This window comes from Puma concolor, chromosome B1 (genome assembly GCF_028749965.1).
Source record: "Puma concolor isolate L17-30 chromosome B1, mPumCon1.1.hap2, whole genome shotgun sequence".
Classification (NCBI taxonomy): Eukaryota; Metazoa; Chordata; class Mammalia; order Carnivora; family Felidae; genus Puma; species Puma concolor.
The window spans coordinates 102,474,206-102,494,697 of record NC_141670.1 but is presented as its reverse complement, the minus strand read 5'-3'; the positions used below and the strand labels follow the sequence as shown (position 1 = coordinate 102,494,697).

Genomic DNA, 20,492 nt, shown 5'->3' with positions numbered 1-20,492 from the left:
GGAATCGATCCCATTTACAATTGCACCAAAAACCGTAAAATACCTAGGAATAAATCTAACCAAAGAGGTGAAAAATCTATACACTGAAACCTATAGAAAGCTTATGAAAGAAATTGAAGACACCAAAAAATGGAAAAATATTCCATGGTCCTGGATAGGAAGAACAAATATTGTTAAAATGTCAATACTACCCAAAGCAATCTACATATTCAATATAATACCTATCAAAATAACACCAGCATCCTTCACAGAGCTAGAACAAACAATCCTAAAACTTGTATGGAACCAGAAAAGACCCCGAATAGCCAAAGCAATTGGCTTGAAAAAGAAAACCAAATACAACTTCAAGTTGTATTACAAAGCTGTAATCATCAAGACAGTATGGTACTGGCACAAAAACAGACACATAGATCAATGGAACAGATTAGAGAACCCAGACATGGACCCACAAATGTATGGCCAACTAATCTTTGACAAAGCAGGAAAGAACATCCAATGTAATAAAGACAGTCTCTTCAAGTGGTGCTGGGAAAACTGGACAGCGACATGCAGAAACCACTTTCTTACACCATACACAAAAATAAACTCAAAATGGGTGAAAGACCTAAACATAAGACAGGAAGTCATCAAAATCCTCAAGGAGAAAGCAGGCAAAAACCTCTTTGATCTTGGCCACAGCAATTTCTTACTCAACACGTCTCTGCAGGCAAGGGAAACAAAAGCAAAAATGAATGATTGGGACCTCATCAAAATAAAAACCTTCTGCACAGTGAAGGAAACAATCAGAAAAACTAAAAGGCAACCGACGGAATGGGAGAAGATATTTGGAAATGACATAGCAGATAAAGGGTTAGTATCCAAAATCTATAAAGAACTTAACAAACTCAACACCCAAAAAACAAATAATCCAGTGAAGAAATGGGCAAAAGACATGAATAGACACTTCTCCAAAGAAGATATCCAGATGGCCAACTGATATATGAAAAAATGCTCAACATCACTCATCATCAGGGAATTACAAATCAAAACCACAATGAGATACCACCTCACACCTGTCAGAATGGCTAACATTAACAACGCAGGCAACAACAGATGTTGGCGAAGATGCACAGAAAGAGGATCTCTTTTGCATTGTTGGTGGGAATGCAAGCTGGTGTAGCCACTCTGGAAAACAGTATGGAGGTTCCTCAAAAAATTAAAACTACAACTACCCTACGATCTTCTTTTTTATTTCATAAGCTTTCTATAGTTTTCAGCATACAAATCTTTTACCTCTTTGGTTAGGTTTATTCCTAGGTATTTTATGGTTTTTGGTATAAATGTAAATGGGACTGATTCCTTGATTTCTCTTTCTGCTGCTTCAGTTTTCCAAAGAAGACATCCAGATGGCTAACAGACACATGAAAAGATGCTCAACATCACTCATCATCAGACAAATATAAATCAAAACCACAATGAGATACCACCTCACAACTGTCAGAATGGCTAAAATTAACAACTCAGGAAACAACAGATGTTGGTGAGGATGCGGAGAAAGGTGAACAATTTTGCACTGTTGGTGGAAATGCAACTGGTGCAGCCACTCTGGAAAACAGTATGGAGATTCCTCAAAAAATTAAAAATAGAGCTACATTATGACCCAGCAATTATTCTACTAGGTATTTATCCAAAGGACACAAAAAAGCTGATTTGAAGGGGCACATGTACCCCAATGTTTACAGCATCACTATCAACAATAGCCAAATTATGGAAAGAACCCATCTGTCCATCAACTGATGAACGGATAAAGAAGGTGTGGTGTGTGTGTGTGTGTATATGATATATATACAATATATATGTTACATATATAATACATATACATAACATATACACACACACCACGTATATAATATATATATATATATACACATATATATACATACGTATACATACATATATATACACCCCCAATGAAATATCCCTCAGTGATCAAAAAGAATGAAATCTGGGGTGCTAGCTCAGTCACGTAAGTGTATGACTCTTGATTTTGTATGTAAGTGTAAGTCACGTAAGTCACGTAAGTGTATGACTCTTGATTTCAGGTCATGGTCTCACAGTTCGTGGAATTGTGCCTTGCGTCAGGCTCCATGCTGAGAGTGGAGCCTGCTTGGGATTCTCTCTGTCCCTTTCTCTGACTCTCTCTAAAAATATATAAATAAACATTAAAAAAAAAAAAAAAGAATGATATCTTGCCATTTGCCACAATGTGGATGGAAGTAGAATGTATTATGCTAAGTGAAATAATTCAGAGGAAGACAAGTATCATATGGTTTCACTCACGTGGAATTTAATACAAAACAGTGAACACAGGGAAAGGGAAGGAAACATAATACAAAACAGAGGAAGGCAAACTCTAAGAGACTTTTTTTTTTTAAAAATTTTTTTTTTCAACGTTTTTATTTATTTATGGGACAGACAGAGACAGAGCATGAACGGGGGAGGGGCAGAGAGAGAGGGAGACACAGAATCAGAAACAGGCTCCAGGCTCCGAGCCATCAGCCCAGAGCCTGACGCGGGGCTAGAACTCACGGACCGTGAGATCGTGACCTGGCTGAAGTCGGATGCTTAACCGACTGCGCCACCCAGGCGCCCCTAAGAGACTTTTAAACATAGAGAACAAACTGAGGGTGGCTGGAGGAGTATTAGATGGGGGGATGGGCTAAATGGGTGATGGGCATTAAGGAGGGCATTTGTTGGGATGAGCACTGGGTGTCATATCACTACTCCTGAAACCATTATTACACTGTATATTAACAAGCTTCAATTAAAAAAAAAAAAAGGGTAGTGTGGGTACCCTTTCTCAGTGAGAAAATCTTTATCTAAATCTTTAACTAAACCTAAAATCTTTAGAGAGGCAAGGACTTGGCCATGAGGCTATCTGGATAAAGAGAAGAGGAGGAACAGATGATGCTGGTAACCTAAGGTGTGTTTGAAACATAGTAAGGAGGCCAGAGGGAGCAAAAAAAAGTACAGGAGATAAAGTCAGAGGGAAGTATAGAGATGCAGTGTAGGAGACACAGTCACAGGTTATATGGGGTGTTGCAGGCCATGGCACAGACTCAGGACTTTAAAATGAGAGAAATGAGGAGACATTGGAGGTTTGGAGCGTAAGAGACTCATAATCTGTTGTAATTTTGAAAGAATTAGTGTGGTTTTGTGCTAACAAGAGACTTTATAGGAATCACAGTGGAAGAACAGGGCCCAATTAGAATGATTCCAGTAATTTAGGGAGGAGATACCTCTGGCTTGGGTCAAAGGAGTAACAGCAGAAACGATAGGTAGTGCTCTCATTAAGATGTTAGGCATGGAATATGTTACCCTTCCCAATGGCATCTGAATTTTAAAGTACCTCACCTTCCTTTGGGGGAAAAAAAAAAAAGAGGAGGAGGAGGAAAAGAAGATGAGGACATATACTAATGGTTTAATTTTAGGCACTGCTGAAGAAGATATTCCAAGGGGAGCTGTCCATGGGCCTCTCACATTATTCTGCCAGCATAATCTGATTTAAGCACAAGGCGAGTTTTGTGTCAGATGATTATTCTAGAAATTGTGAGGACAAGCAATATTAAACAGGGATTTATATAATATCCTCTGTTCATTCAGTCATTCAAGCATGAAGCATTTCTTCACACTTACAATGTGAGTCAGGCAGTTTTCGAGGTAATTGAGACACAACAGTGAACAAAACAAACAAATGTCCAAGCCTTTGCAGTGCTTGTATTCTAGACAAGAAAAAAAAAAATATGTAAGCTTTTTAGCATATCATATAATGACAAATGCCATCAGAATAAAAGTGGAGCTGGGTGAGAGGAAACCGAGTGTGCAGCAGGAAAGAGATGCTCGCTTTTATGTCGAGTACTCAGGGTAGGCCTCATTGATGGAAGAGAAAGATTCAAAGATGGCGAGTTCTTAAAACTGATAATAAAACTTAAAACTGATAATTCCATTATCAATATCAATATCCATTATCAATAATCAATTTTATAAGTATTTAATATACCTCTATTCAGAAGGAGTCTCAGTAAGAGTTTAATGATTCAACTATGACGTGACACTATATTGCTTATTGTCTTTTAAATAATTTTCCTTATAAATCTCATACCTGTACCATATTTGAAATCTTTTATATAGTTCACTATAAAGACCTAATGTGACACTAAATAAATAAATAAATAAAGGAAGAGATGTGCAAAACTTCCATTCACCTGAACACTTAGAGGAAACTGCAGGGTTATTAATTAGCCTAATTTCAAGATTACTGTGATTCAGGGAATAGGGAAGCCCAAAGGGAGGGAGAGGTGGAGAGTGAGACAGGGGAAAGGCTGGCAGGTGGAGCAGTGAGAACATAAACAACATTTATTGACTAAGTTTGTCATCTAACATGGGCACAGTTTGCGGCACTCCAAAACAATTACAATAACACCACCAAAGATCACTGATCAAGGATCATCAAAACAAATATAATAATAATGAAAAAGTCTGAAATATTGTGAGAACCGCCAAAATGTGAGACAGAGACATAAAAAGCAAATGCTGTTGGAAAAATGACACTGACAGATGTCTGATGCAGGGTTGCCACAAACCTTCAATTCATAAAAAACAGTATCTGGGAGTGCAGTAAAGCAAAGTGCAATAAAAAGTATATATACCTGTATATAGTTTTGACAATTATTCTATTTTAAAAGTATAGCTCAACTCAATTTTTTCCTTTTAAATTGCTATAATACATACCACTCTAGAAATCTGATTTCTACAAACTGGGCCTGTTAAATCATTTGTCTTGGGAGGTTTTATAAGGAAAATAATAACCCCTACACACAAAAAAATCACACTGTGTGGTTTTGGGGTAAGACAGTTCAGCCACAGCTGCCAGGGAAGCTCCTTCTGTTTTCAGACTGCAACCCAATTTTTACCATTACCAGACCTAGGCTTGAATTTCCATGTTTTAATGAATGAGGAACTACACAGGTTCTTATTTGATAGATCAATCCTGAAAAACTGCTTAGAGCGGAGCAATCATATTACTCTGGCTGTTAAATAAGAACAAGAGATCAAAACTGTTGAAGAGAGAAGGTGAGAATTTATCAGGAATTCAAGCTTAGAATAGCTATCTAGCAACTGCATATCCCTTGGCTGGTCAAGTTGGCAGATGCTGATAATAACTTGGCTTTCAAATGTCACACACACATATATACAGACACAAAGTAAAAAATTAGAACAGTAAAGAATCTGATGTTTATGTCTGCATGTATAGAACTTCTCTAATGATTCTTCTAAATGATACATTTGTGTACCAAACTGGAGTATGTTTACATACTTAATAATTTAATTTCCTTCCAAGAGATAACTTAGGCACACACAATAAGAGAACTCATGTTCCTCAAGTTCTATAAAACATTAACTTTAGTTACTAAGTGTAGCATTTGGGGGCACTGAAGTTTAATTGAACTGAAGTTTAACATGTTCTAAAACAACTAAGTTCAAACTTTCCTTCTAAAAAGACACACACATATAAGCACTCATGAACTGCACCAGACAAAAAGCTCTCTGGGTGTATCTTCCATTCCTAATGTGATATCAGGAGCCCTCATTTCCAAATAGTTGATTTCAAAGAATGGTGAACTGACTCAGATCTAGACATGTGAAAAACATAGATTACTATGATTCAACTCTTATCATCATGTCTCAGCTCCTCCAACTTCTTTGGCCTATGAAAGACAATTGGGGTGTGTTACTCTTCCTATTCTTCAACTACTTTATTCCTGTCAACTATTTGTAACTGATGATACCTAAAATTCAGTGTACTTTTTATCTGTTTTTAGAATATGGTACTCATTTCTCTCTTTCATATGATGTTTGTTATGTACCTATTTTTCCTAGAGTGGCACTGTGCTATATAGCATGATTCCACAAAGCACAATTCTATAGAATAACTAGAACTGCACCTGTATGGAAGCTATGGGAAAGTCCCCCACTAAAACTCTTAGACTAGTAGGGCTAGGCAGTGAAATTCTAGACTGAGAATATCAATATTTTCCTTGTATCCCCTCCTGTGGATGAAGGCTACTGCCTGGAGCTCTTAAGTACTGTAGATCATGATGGTGGAAACTGTAAAAAGAAATTCATTAATTAATATGCTTCAACTCATACACCTCTTTCTGGTGCTCAATAATTCATCAGGAGGGATGAGAAGAAATGTCTGGGAACTCCCACTTAAATGTCTCTTTTAAGTTCACCTCATATCTCTGTAAAGAATTCATCATTTCCTCTTTACCAATGTCTCTGTATCTGCTAGAGATAATATTATTCCAGTTCTACCTTCAACTCAAAATACCAAATGATTTAAAACTCATTCTTTTTCTTAACTGACAAATTTACTATCACCAAACCTAACATTTAGTAGTGGACCAGATTTGTGCAAGCAATGCATAAGGAGAAGAGATGGATGAGGGGAGGAGAAATTACCCTACTTCTTATTTCTTTTCTTATTGCATGTTAAGACAAAGATTATTTTTAAAGGCTTAAAGATTCCTAAGTTTGGGAAGGTCAATAGAAAGCAATACTTATATCAGACAATTAGATTTCAAAACAGACACTGTAATAAAAGAAAAAGGACACTGAATAATAATGAAGGGGACAATCCAACAAGAAGATACAACAATTATAAATATCTGTGCACCCAACAGAGAAACACCCAAATACATAAAACAGTTAAAAACAGATACAAAGGAACTAATCAATGATAATACAATTAATAGTAGGGGACTTTAACACTCCAGTTACATTACTACACAGATCACCTAAACAGGAAATCAAAAGGAAACAATGGCTTTGAATGATGCCCTAGTCCAGATGGATTTAACAAATATATTCAGAGCATTCCATCATAAAACAGAATACACATTCTTTTCAAGTACACATGGAACATTCTCCAGAACAGATCATATATTAGGCCACAAAACAAGCCTCAACAAATTAAAAGATTAAAGTCATACCATGTGTCTTTTGTGACCATGAAGCTAAAAGTCAACCACAAGAAAAATCTGGTAAGACCACATATACCTGGAGGTTAAATAACATGCTACCAAACAATGAATGGCTCAACCAGGAAATAAAAGAAGAAACAAAAAAGTACATGGAAACAAATTAAAATGATAACACAATGGCTCAAAACTTTTGGGATGCAGGAAAAGCGTTCTAACAGGGAAGTTTATAGCAATATAGGTTTACCTCAAGAAGTATGAAAAGTCTCAAATACACAATCTAACTTTATACATAAAGCCTCTAGAAAAAGAATAAGAAACAAAATCTAAAATCAGAAGGAAGGAAATAATAAAGATTAGAGCAGAAATAAATGATATTAAAACTAAAAAAAAACATGTGGTAGGGTCCCCTTCCTAAGGAAAAAGAAACAAACAAAATCTCAAGGCAACCTTGCTATTCGTGTACTTGACAACATCCCTCATGACCTTGTAACATGAGACCACTTAATCAGACTACATGTTTGTGTGTTACCATATATGGGAGACAAGGAAGTAAAAAAAAAAAAATAAAAACTACGCCACGTGGTGTTCGGGGCTTAGTTCTTCGGGTACGTACTCAACTAAGTGTTGTCGGTAGGAATAAAGTTGCTTCCTGGAAAGAAAAGCCTCGGTGTCATGATTCTCTGTGTGAGAATCCTGCTACAAACAGATCAATGAAACCAGGAGCTGGTTCTTTGGGGAAAAAAAAAATTAACAAATGGATAATCTCTAGCTAGACTTATCAAGAAGAGAAAGGGCCCAAATAAAGTCACAAATGATAAAGGAGAAATAACCAACACCACAGAAATGCAATCATAAGAGAATATTATGAAAAACTATATGCCAACAAACTGGGCAATCTGGAAGAAATGGATAAATTCCATAAATATATAAACTACCAAAACTGAAACAGGAAGAAATAGAAAATTTGAGAACAATTATGAGCAAAGAAATTGAATCAGTAATCAAAAAACTCCCAAAAACCAACAGTCCAGGACCAGACGGCTTCATAGGCAAATTCTACCAAAATTTAAAGAGTTAATTCTCATTCTTCTTAAACTATTCTAAAATACAGAAAATGAAGTAAAATTTCCAAAGTCATTCTGTGAGGCTAACATTACCCTAATACCAAAACCAGATAAAGACTCCACTAAAAAAGAGAACCATGGGACAATAACGCTGATGAACACAGATGCAAAAATCCTCAACAAAATACTAGCAAACTGAATCTAAGAACACATGAAAAAAATCATTTACCCAAATCAAGTGGGATTTATTCCTGGATTGCAAGGTGGTTCAATATTTGCAAATCAATCAACGTGATACATCACATTAATAAAAAAAAGGAGGGGCGCCTGGGTGGCTCTGTCAGTTGAGCGTCCGACTTCGGCTCAGGTCATGATCTCGCGGTCCCTGAGTTTGAGCCCCGCGTCGGGCTCTGTGCTGACCGCTCAGAGCCTGGAGCCTGTTTCAGATTCTGTGTCTCCCTCTCTCTGACCCTCCCCCGTTCATGCTCTGTGTCCCTCTCTGTCTCAAAAATAAATAAACATAAAAAAAAAAATTAAAAAAAAATAAAAAAAAAGGATAAGAACCTTATAATAATTTTATTGTTTCAGTAGACTTAACATCCATTTATAATTAAAAACCCTCAACAAAGTAGGTTTAGAGGAAACATACCTCAACATGATAAAGGCCATAAATAAAAATCCCACAGCTAACATCATCCTTAAAAGGGAAAAAGTGAGAGACTTTCCCCTGAGGTCAGGACCAAGACAAGGATGACTCTCATCACATTTCTTTAACATAGTAGTTAAAGTCCTAGCCAAAGCAGTTAAACAACAAAAAAGAAATAAAAGGCACCCAAATCTGTAAAGAAGTAGTAAAACTTCCACTACTTGTAGATGTTAATGATACTATATATAGAAAATCCTAAAGACTCCACCAAAATTTACTAGAACTGATAAATGAATTCAGTAAAGTCACAGGATATGAAGTCATATACAGAAATCTGTTGCATTTCTATAAGCCAGTAATAAAGCAGCAGAAAGAGAAATTAAGAAAACAATCCCATTTACAATTGCAACCAAAATAGTAAGATACTTAGGAATAAACCTAACCAAAGAGGTGAAAGATCTATATTCTGAAAATTAAAAAACACTGATGAAAGAAATTGAACAGGACACAAAGAAACAAAGACATTCCATGCTTATAGAAGAATATTGTTAAGATGTTCATACTACCCAAAGTAATCTACACATTTAAGGTAATCCATATCAAAATACCAACAGCATTTTTCACAGAACTAGAACAAACAATCCTAAAATTTGTACAGAACCACAAAAGACCCCAAATAGCCAAATGATCTTGAAAAAGAAAAGCAAAGCTGGAGGCATCACAATTCCAGACTTCAAGTTATATTACAAAGCAGTAGTGATCAAAACAGTATGTACTGGCACAAAAATAGACACATATATTAATGGAAGAGAATCGAAAACCCAGAAATAAACATATAAGTATATGGTCAATTAATCTTCAACAAAGCAGGAAAGAATATCCAATGGGAAAAAGACAGTCTTCTCAACAAAATGGTACTAGGAAAACTGGACAGCTACATGCAAAAGAATGAAACCGGACCATTTTCTTACACCATACACAAAAATAAATTCAAAATGGATTAAAGATCTAAATGTGAAACCATAAAAATGCTAGAAAAGAACATATGCAGTAATTTCTCTGGCACTGGCCATATCAGTTTTTTTCCTAGGTAGATCCTCTGAGGCAAGGGAAACAAAAGCAAAAATGAACTACTGGGACTATATAAAAATAAAATGTTTTGCACAGTGAAGGAAACAATCAATAACACTAAAAGGCAACTTAGGGAATGGAAGAAAGTATTTGCAAATGACCTACCAATAAAGGGTTAGTATCCAAAATACATAAAAAGCTTACAAAACTCAACACCCAAAAAATAAATAATTCAATTTAAAAATGGGCAGAAGACAGAATATACATTTCTCAAAAGAAGACATAGCAGATGGCTAATAGACACATGAAAGATGTTCATCATCACATCATCAGGGACATGCAAATCAAAACTATGATGAGATATCACCTCACACCTGTCAGAATGGCTAAATTTAAAAAACAGAAGAAACAACAGGTGTTGGAAGGGATGTGGAGAAAAAGGAATTTTCTTGCAAACTGGTGTATCCATTGTGGAAAACTTACGGAGATTCCTCAAAAAGTTAATAGAACTACGCTACAATCCCCCAGTTACACTACTAGGTATCCAAGGAATACAAAACCACTAATTCAAAGGGACAGATGTACCCAGAATTGTTTACAACAGCCAAGAAATGGAAGTAGCTGAAGTCTCCTTTGAATGGTGAATGGAAAAGGAAGATGTGGTGTATGTGTGTGCACGTATATATATGTATATACACACATATACATACAATGGAATATTATTCAGCCATAAAAAAGAATGAAATCTTACCATCTGCAACAACATAAATGGGGCTACAGATTATAATGTTAAGTGAGACAGAGAAAGACAAACACCATATGATTTCACTTTTCTGCGGAATTTAAGAAACAAAAAAAATCAACGAAGGGAAAAAAGAGAAAATGACAAACCAAGAAACATTCTTAACTATAGAGAACAAATTGATGGTTATCAAAGGAGAGGCAGGTGGGGGGATGGTGAAATACGTGATGGGGATTAAGGAGTGCACTTGTCATGATGAGCACCAGGTGATTAAAATACTCACAAAAAAATTTATAAGTCATAGTAAGGCTTTTATAAGTTACCCACAGTAAAATGTCCAGAAAAACAGAAATGTCCTTGTACAATTTAGGTGAGCATTGGAAATGTTAAGGTATTATAGACCTAAGGCTGAGGTTAAGCAATTAAATAGGACTCTGCATCTCTTCCAGTAATTAGAGATTTCTGTAAATAGACATCTTTACTTATTAATCACATTATTTTTGCCAAGAAAATAAAGAACTTTCTTGGCTTTTTGTTATACAAATTTTAAAAAAGAAAACAAATACAGTGCACATCATTCTGTTGTGTATGGGTATAAATATAAATTGATATAAATGAGAGAACAGTGCATTAAAATTGTACTTAAGGTAATTGTATACAGCATTGTTTTACACTGCTGTACATTTCTTACATTACACTTTTGTGTATTTTAAGTACTCTGTATGAATCCACTGGGAAAAGACAGCTAATGGATCCTTTCTATGAGAAAGGTATTATTGTATAGATTTTAAAGATGAGGAAACTGAGGCTCAGAGACTTGGCTGATGTAGAAATGGCACAGGGATTGGAATGCAGGTCAGCCTGACTCCGAAGTCCATTTTGTTTATACCAACTTTCTCTCATTTAGCACAATTATCAATTTATTTGCATTTTGTTATTAATTTAATGTTGTCCATATAGCACTTCATTACTTCATCATCTCAATCAGAATCTTTCAAGAGTTACTATTTCCATGTCAAATCTAAACTCCTCTGCCAGGCTTTCAGACCCTCTTATACTAGGCCCCACTTGTAGTACTCAATCACGCTTCCTAGTCTCTAGTCATTCCCATCACATGATCCAATTCAAATATAAAACTTATTGAAGGGTAGGCACAATACTACTTTAGGTACTCAAAATTATTTTTTTAAGTTTTTTTTTTAATGTTTATTTTTGAGAGAGAGAGAGACAGAGAGAGAGAGAGAGAGAAAAGACACAGAATCCAAAGCAGGCTCCAGGCTCTGAGATCTCAGCACAGAGGCTGACGTGGAGCTTGCACCCATAAACTACGAGATCATAACCTGACCTGACGTTGGGCGCTTAACCGACTGAGCCACCCAAGCCTCCCTCAAAGTATTTCTGCTAATGATAAAGCTTAGTTTGAGTCAGAGATCCTGCCTGAACTAAAATTTTGGAAATTACAACTATGAGAATGTTTTGAGACCGCATTTCTGCAAAATGTATGATACTGCTTTCCGCTATCATTACCAATATTTTGTTTAAAATTTAAAAATATGGGGGCGCCTGGGTGGCGCAGTCGGTTAAGCGTCCGACTTCAGCCAGGTCACGATCTCGCGGTCCGTGAGTTCGAGCCCCGCGTCGGGCTCGGGGCTGATGGCTCAGAGCCTGGAGCCTGTTTCCGATTCTGTGTCTCCCTCTCTCTCTGACCCTCCCCTGTTCATGCTCTGTCTCTCTCTGTCCCAAAAATAAATAAACGTTGAAAAAAAAAATTTAATAAAAATATGTATGATGGGGGAAAATGTCTGTCCATCAGTATTTACTGAAGTTTCAGAAAGTAGCAAGATAATTATTCTCTTTGCCTTATAGTCCTAATCATGAAAACATCTCACGCTAATTATGGTACTTCTCTTAAAAGTCTTTGTTGCTTCTAGTTGCTTAGACTTATTTTGTTGTACAAGGCTCTTTATATTCTGTTCTTAATCTGGCACTTGGTCAAATAATTTACCACTACCTGTACTCCTGGCCACAATGAACTTTTTTTTTGTTTTGTTTTTAAATGTTTATTTATTTTTGAGAGAGAAAGAGATAGAGTGTGATTGGGGAGGGGCAGAGAGAAGGAGACACAGGATCCAAAGCAGGCTCCAGGTTCCGAGCTGTCAGCACAGAGCATCATGTCGGGCTCGAACTCCTGAACCATGAGATCACGACCTGAGGCGAAGTTGAATGTTTGACTGAGCCACCCAGGTGCCTCCATGATGAACTTTTAAACCATTACTTCCACACTACGTGGAATGGCCTAAATGTTTATGTCCCCCCAAATTTACGTGTTGATTTAAACATGGGCGCAATGTGATGATATTAAGAGGTGAGGCCTATGGGAGGTGATTATGTCACAACAGTGGAATGGGAGTAACCACGAAAGGCAGTAGTGTTCTTATAAGAGACTTCAGAAAGAACCCTTCTCCCTTCTGCCATGTGAGGACACAGTGAAAAGATGAACATCTATGAACTGGGAAGAGGGACTAAATCCTGGTCCAGCCTCTAGAAATGTGAGAAATAAATGTTTGTTGTTTAAGCCAGTCTGTTATTTTTGTTATAGTAGCCTGAACAAACTAAGATACCATGTTAGCCCCTTTCTGAACTCTCTGTACTTTTTTACATGCCATTCTAATTTTCTACTCTGTTTTCCTATCCTAACTTTCCTTTTGGCCTGGTAAGCTCCTACTCATTCTTCAACACCCAGTTTGATATTCATCTCCTCTGAGAAGTCTTCAGGGTTTTGTTTTAAAAGCAAAGTAATTGTTACCATCCTTTGTATGACCATGGCCTTCCCAAATAGGTAGCAAGCTGCAGGACATCAGAGATACCGTCTTAAATAATCTTCCTATCCTCAGCATCTGGCTCATAGAGAAAGCTTAATGAATACCGAATGAATGACGAATATCTCGACAGTCTGTGAGAAACACAGTTGTCTTCCCAACTAAATATAGTCATTTTTAATTTTTCTGTAGCCATAATATGACAGTGAGCAACACTGAGGTTATCCTGACATTTTCAAGGCCTGCCTAAGTATTTTTTGAATTAAATAAATATCCAAATGATCCATAACTGCTTAGAAAGAACTTAAAGTAAATTTTTTTTAATGTCTGTTTATTTTTGAGAGAGACAGAGCACAAGTGGGGAAGGGCAGAGAGAGAGGAGACACAGAATCTGAAGCAGGATCTAGGCTCTGAGCTGTCAGCACAGGACCCAGTGTGGGGAAGGGCAGAGAGAGAGGAGGAGACACAGAATCCGAAGCAGGATCCAGGCTCTGAGCTGTCAGCACAGAGCCCAGTGTGGGGCTCGAATTCCCAACCTGTGAGATCATGACCTGAGCTGAAGTCAGACATTCAACTGACTGAGCCATCCATGCTCTCCTAGAAAGAACTTTTAAAATATCTTTCTGTAATTCTTTGACCATATCAAAATTTCTACATTTTCTCTAGAGACAGCTGAACATTTAGAAAGCAATTTACAGAGCAGAAGCAACTTAAAGCAAATGATCAAAGAGAAAAAGAGGCAAACAGAACAGACTTTTAAACATAGAGAACAAACTGGTGGTTACCAGAGGGAGACAGGTAGGGGGATGGGTGAAATAGGTGAAGGGGGTTAAGAGTACACTTTTGGTGATGAGCACTGAGTAAGTATAGAATTGCTGATTCACTATTTTGTACACTTGAAACTAGTATTACACTATATGTTAATTATACTGGAATTAAAAAATAATCATATTTAAAAGAAAAACAGAAGCAACTTACTTTATTTCGATCTTGTACAACTAATATTTTTCTAGTATTTTCATCAAATACAGCTCCTGTTGGGGGAACAATGAAAGATAATTGAGAAACATTAATTTCATTCACCTTAGACTCTTCCCATACTCTTACCTGTGGTCATCAAAATTATACCCATCCTGGAAGGCCTAGTTCAATACCACCTCATCAATGAACACTTGTAAAATCTCTCTAGCAATAAACTGATTGCTCAGTTATTCGGGTTCTTTTAACAACTTGGAATACCAATGATGGATCTAGCATATGCTGAGTGGTAGGATAATTATCTGCATAAGCTTCTTCTCTTTTCAGTATCTATTCCTGACGGTACACAGTTACAGAATTATTTTATTCTTCTGTAGCACTTATTTTAGTGTCTAATCTTAAGTGCTTAAAAAATATTTATTGAATGTAGTGACTTTTCCATTCTCATTTTTATTCTTTGAATTGCTATGTATAGAACGTGTATTGTGCCCCTGATGATCTAAATCTCAAATATCTTAATATTCAGTGCAAGACCTACCTGAAGTCACTTATATTTCTTTTTTTGATTTTTTTAATGTTTATTTATTTTTGAGAGAGAGAGAGAGAGAGAGAGAGAGAGAGAGAGAGAGAGAGAGGTGAAATGCAAGCAGGGGAGAGGCAGAAAGAAGGAGAGACAAAGAATCCAAGGCAGGCTCCAGGCTCTGAGCTGTTCAGCACAGAGCCCGACTTGGGGGTCAAACTCGTGAACCACGAGATTGTGACCTGAGCCAAAGTCGGATGCTTAACTGACTGAGCCACCTAGGCGCCCTAGCCACTTATATTTCTTTATGACATGTGTATATGACTTTATAACATCTCAATATATTGCTTTGGGATATTTCTTTATTTTATATATATTTTAAGTTCTAGTCCTTTTCTTTTACTTATTCATTCATCATACACATTGCCACGCACACTGGGCATTAGGGACTCAAAAATAAGGTTTGTTTTTTATTTCTCTTTGGGCAATCCTGGGTCAAAAATACAAATGACACCATAATGGTTTATATTAGTTTCTTTTAAATGTTATAATTTAAATATATTTGGGGGCACCTGGGTGGTTTAGTCGGTTAAGTATCTGACTTTGGCTCAGGTCATGATCTCACTGTTTGTGGGTTTGAGCTCTGTGTTGGGCTCTGCGCTGACAGCTCAGAGCCTGGAGCCTAGTTTGGATTCTGTGTCTCCCTCTTACTCTGCCCCTTCCCCACTTGCTCTCAGTCTCTGTCTCTCAAAAATGAATAAACGTTTACATAAATATCTGTATTTACGTAATGTGAGGAAATATTATAAAAGATACTTTCCATATACTCTTCCATTCTTTCAATATCAATTGAGTTCCTATACCTAATACATATGGGTTCTCTATATATTGAGCCCTGTTATGTGTCAGGCATTTTTCTAGGTGCTAGAGATACAGTGGTAAACAAAACAAAATTCCTGATCCTTGATGGGCTCACATTCTGGTGTGTGTATGAGGAGGTAATAAGTAAATAAAAAACAAATTATATACAACATGAGGCGATTGCAAACATTTTATGTTGCAATAAAATATAGAAGAGGATAGCTATGTATAAGGAATGACAAATTTCTCTGAAATGAAAACACCACATTTAATGTTTAAAAGAAGGAAAACCAGTGAGATATAATTAACGTTAATGTTGGTTTCTATTAGAAAATATAAATTATAATTTAATTGAATTGGATTTTACAAGGGTTAGAATACCAAAGAAATGGCAAGGAAACCTACTCTTAAATTTTAATAATTTGTGATTACTCAAAGTGTACTTTTCCCTAATGAATTTTAAACATGAGCAAAGTATTTCAGACAAACCTAACACTGCTAAAGCACAATGTGAGCGACCCCTGCTGGTCACAACTTAAAAGTTAAATCAACACAAAGATCAGGGATTAAATAGAGATTATCATATTATGATTAGTGCTTTATGTACATTATCTCAGGTATTACTCATAATAATTGTGTGAGTGGTATTATTTTGAGTGCCCAAGTTCACATGGCGCTAAAACTGTCTGGATTCTGAGTTGGTATTCTTCTCACTGTGCAACGACGTCCCTTCCCCATACAATTGTGTTCTCTGGGGTCTCATGTTTCCACTTGAAGAGCTATCCAATTATTCATTCAAGAAATATTTATTGATCATGTACTTTATGCCAGACACTGTTTTGAACCTGACAATACAGTAGTGGAAAAGACAAAATATCTGCCTTCATGGAGTTTATATTATTGTGGGGGAAATGAAGTACATGACAGAATTTCAAATTGTGGTAAGTGCTATAGAGAAAAACAGACCTGGATAAAGGGACCAAGGATGATGGCATGCAGGAGGACTCTATTTTAGACAGGAAGGTCAGAAGTTTTTTGAGAAGTTGTTGGAGCAGAAACTTCAGCTCCAAAGAGCTAGATAAACAAAACCCTGGGGAAAAGCACTGCAGGAAGAGGAGCCAGTAAGTGTGAAAGCTCTGAGGCTGAGACAGCTTGCTGTGATTTAAGAACAGTAACAAAGCCACAGGTCACTCCATTCCAGTGTAGGGAAGGAAAGATTTTCCCCCTACCCACTTAGGTTTTGTGTCTAGGGCTGAGAATTGAACTCACAGGAGATAGATTAATGGAGAAAAAAAATATAAACATTTTATGTGAGGTTTACTTGGCCTGGGGTGATGATGGAGGACTTGATAAAAAGAAGTGAAAATCCCAAAAAAGTGGTCAGACCCACAGGCATATATACCATTTTAACAAACAGCAATAAATTATGGGGACATGACAAGACCACAGAAAAAAGGGTTTGGGCTAAGGGAGGTTAATTGTGGGAAAACGACGAGGACATACACGGGGGAAACTAATGGGAATACAAAGGTTATTTTAGTAAGGTTTTTTTTTTTTTTTCAACGTTTATTTATTTTTGGGACAGAGAGAGACAGAGCATGAACGGGGGAGGGGCAGAGAGAGAGGGAGACACAGAATCGGAAACAGGCTCCAGGCTCTGAGCCATCAGCCCAGAGCCCGATGCGGGGCTCGAACTCACGGACCGCGAGATCGTGACCTGGCTGAAGTCGGACGCTTAACCGACTGCGCCACCCAGGCGCCCCTAGTAAGGTTTATTTGTATAGACTCATCTTGGTGTCAACTCCCCATCTTCCTTGATACAAGAAATTTCCTGGTACAAGAAATTTATGCCCTACTTTTATGTAAAAAGGGGCAGGCAGAAGACCCTTGCTATATCTAGTGTTTCTCAAGCTCAAAATAATCAAAGTGGCATATTTTGGGGTGTTATGTTCACCAGCCACACCTTCTTTGTGTTGCTTATATCAATAAATGTCAGCTCTTTTCCCTTCACCTAAAAAACATTGTAGCTTTCCAGAACAATTTCTTACATGATTTCATCGCCACCCCCAATAGCCACTTCATGTAGATCATAGTTACACTTCAAAATTGCTCAAGTTCTTGATCTCTCACTTCCAGAACTCCTATAGTATATCTTAACTATAGTATTTAGTTATAAACAAGGGCTTCATAGGATACTCTGTATAAATATATTACCAATTCTGCAGTAATAACTGGATTTAAAAGTCTAATTTAAAAATCTGTTACCAACGAATTGATAATTGTCAGTATGACTTTCTAATGTAGTGCGAAGGTGCTATCAAATTATCAAGTAGTCTTTTGAAGTAGAGTTGAATGGAAATTTCTAAATGCCTCTACTTGCTACAGGGAAGCGAGATCATGGACAGAGAAAACATTAGACATCCTTGAACAACTTCTTTTTAATTTCAAAGGTGCAAACTACCTCAAAAAACTCTTATAAATTATATGAAGGGTAAAATAAATACAATTATTGGTCAAATTACTAATTTACATATAATACTGTTTTCATTTAAGTCATGAGGTGTCTTTTACTATTTCAGTTTTCCAGAATTCTAGGAATTAAAAAAAAAATTAATGTTTATTTTATTTATTTATTTTTAAAAAAAAATTTTTTTTTTTTCAACATTTATTTATTTTTGGGACAGAGAGAGACAGAGCATGAACGGGGAAGGGGCAGAGAGAGAGGGAGACACAGAACTGGAAACAGGCTCCAGGCTCTGAGCCATCAGCCCAGAGCCCGACGCGGGGCTCGAACTCACAGACCGCGAGATCGTGACCTGGCTGAAGTCGGACGCTTAACCGACTGCGCCACCCAGGCGCCCCTAATGTTTATTTTTGAGAGAGAGAGAGAGAGAGAGTAAGAGAGAGAGAATCAACAGGTGAGGGGCAGAGAAAGAGGGAGACACAGAATCGGAAGCGGGCTCCAGGCTCTGAGCTGTCAGTACAGAGCATGACGTGGGGCTTGAACGCATGAGCTGTGAGATCATGACCTGAGCCAAAGTTGAACACCCAATCGACTGAGCTACACAGGTGCCCCTAGAAATCTAGAAATTTTTTTAACCCTGGTTCCCAAAGGATGGTTTAGGGACCAGCACTGATATCAATAGCAGCTGCAGATAATTTCTTAGAAATGCAAATTCTCTGGCAACACCCCACAACGATATAAAAAACTCTTGGTGTGGGGCCCAGCAGTGTGTTTTCAGCAAGCTCTCCAGTTGATTCTGATGCACCTACGATTAATCGAAAGCAAATCTTCTCTCAAAACTATGTCTCTGAAGTCAATCAGTGACTTGAAAATTCCATAATATACTTAAATTATGCTACTTTAAACAACTGTTTGGCACTGTAACTTAATGTAAATATCTTTAAGAAGTAATGTTCAAATCATCAAACATCTTTGCTTTACCTTCAATTTAACCTAAAAGTTACCTTTCATTTTACCCTAATATGCTTTACTGTAATGAATTTATTCCCTGATCCCAATTCAGTGTTACTATTTCAGTAGTGAAGTTCAAATACCTGTGTAAGACTGTTCAAATGTATCCTCTGGAAAACTAAACACCAAACTTGTTCTCTTGTGCTGCCCTCTGCCAATTCAGAAGGCCAAGTTCATTTATTTAAAGCACTACTCAATAGTCCCAAGGAGGATAATCACTTCATCAAATTATTCATTAGACATGAATAAACTATCGCTTAGCTGTAAGAAAAAAATGGAGTGAACCTCTAAAATGTTAGTTTGAAACTGACCTGCAACTCCTACTTGATGTGTCGCATATCCTGGTAATCTGCTGGGTCCTTCTCCCAGCCACAGTGTCAGTGTGGATGAATCCGATTCTGCATGGTGAAAGCAGAAACCCAGGGAAGCAGCAGGGGCAATATATTGGCTTTGGAGGATGGGAATGTGCAGCCATACCGCTATCCTACCTTCTGACCTCCATTGCTGTATTGCAGCTAAAATGCAGATGAGAAAAATCTGTAAGTATTTTCCAGTGAAAGAAGTGGGAGAAATAAAAACTCATCTCAAGGTGTCACCTCTTCCAAAAAGCCATCTTAAAACATCCACCTCACCTTGTAGTTAGCTGGGAGAATGGGGCAGGGGATCCCAAAATGTAACAACTGACACAATGCTTGGCACATAATTGGTTCCGTTTTGATGCTGTTCCTTTTAACATCCTTAGTTTTAATCTTTATAAATGACCATTATGGGCTTCTATTTATTCTTTCTTTAAGAGTTCTGTGACAATATTTTTGGCTTATAAATTTCAAGGGTGGTTAAAACCCTAACTTTGTTTTTAAATAATATATACTAGTTCTGGGAAATTTTGAAAATAAAGTATAATGAAATTAAAACTTCATTATCTTAATAGAATGCAGAGATAAACATTTAAATGTTGACATTTTCCCATGAACATTGGAATTGACATCATACTACATATAATTTACAGCATGTCTTTACGACATTAAATGTAAACATTTTGCTATGTCATTAAAATTTTTAATGAACATAAATTTTTAATGACTACATAATTTTCCTCAGATAGGTGTACCAAAAGCTACTTAACCAACCTCCTACTCTTGGATATTTGGATTATTTCTAATTCTTATATAAATAATACCAAGATGAACATAGATTTTTCTGTTTTTGACTTCTGTAAATTCTCTTGCTTTATTACTTAAGATTGAGCCAGGGGAAAAAGATGCTAATATTTAGTCCTTACTAAGTTCTA

The 20,492-nt window shown here is 36.8% G+C and overlaps 1 protein-coding gene across 1 annotated transcript in view; it reads right to left on the bottom strand.

Moving 5' to 3' along the window:
- The window catches only part of NUDT6 (nudix hydrolase 6), a 41,430-nt gene that overhangs the window by 17,995 nt on the left and 2,943 nt on the right, over positions 1–20,492 (bottom strand). The window contains exons 2-3 of the mRNA XM_025922311.2: positions 19,513–19,716; positions 14,346–14,401 (exon numbers count right to left, since the gene is read on the bottom strand). Of these exons, the coding sequence (XP_025778096.1) occupies positions 14,346–14,401; positions 19,513–19,716 (260 nt within the window). The remainder of the gene's footprint in view (positions 1–14,345; positions 14,402–19,512; positions 19,717–20,492) is intronic.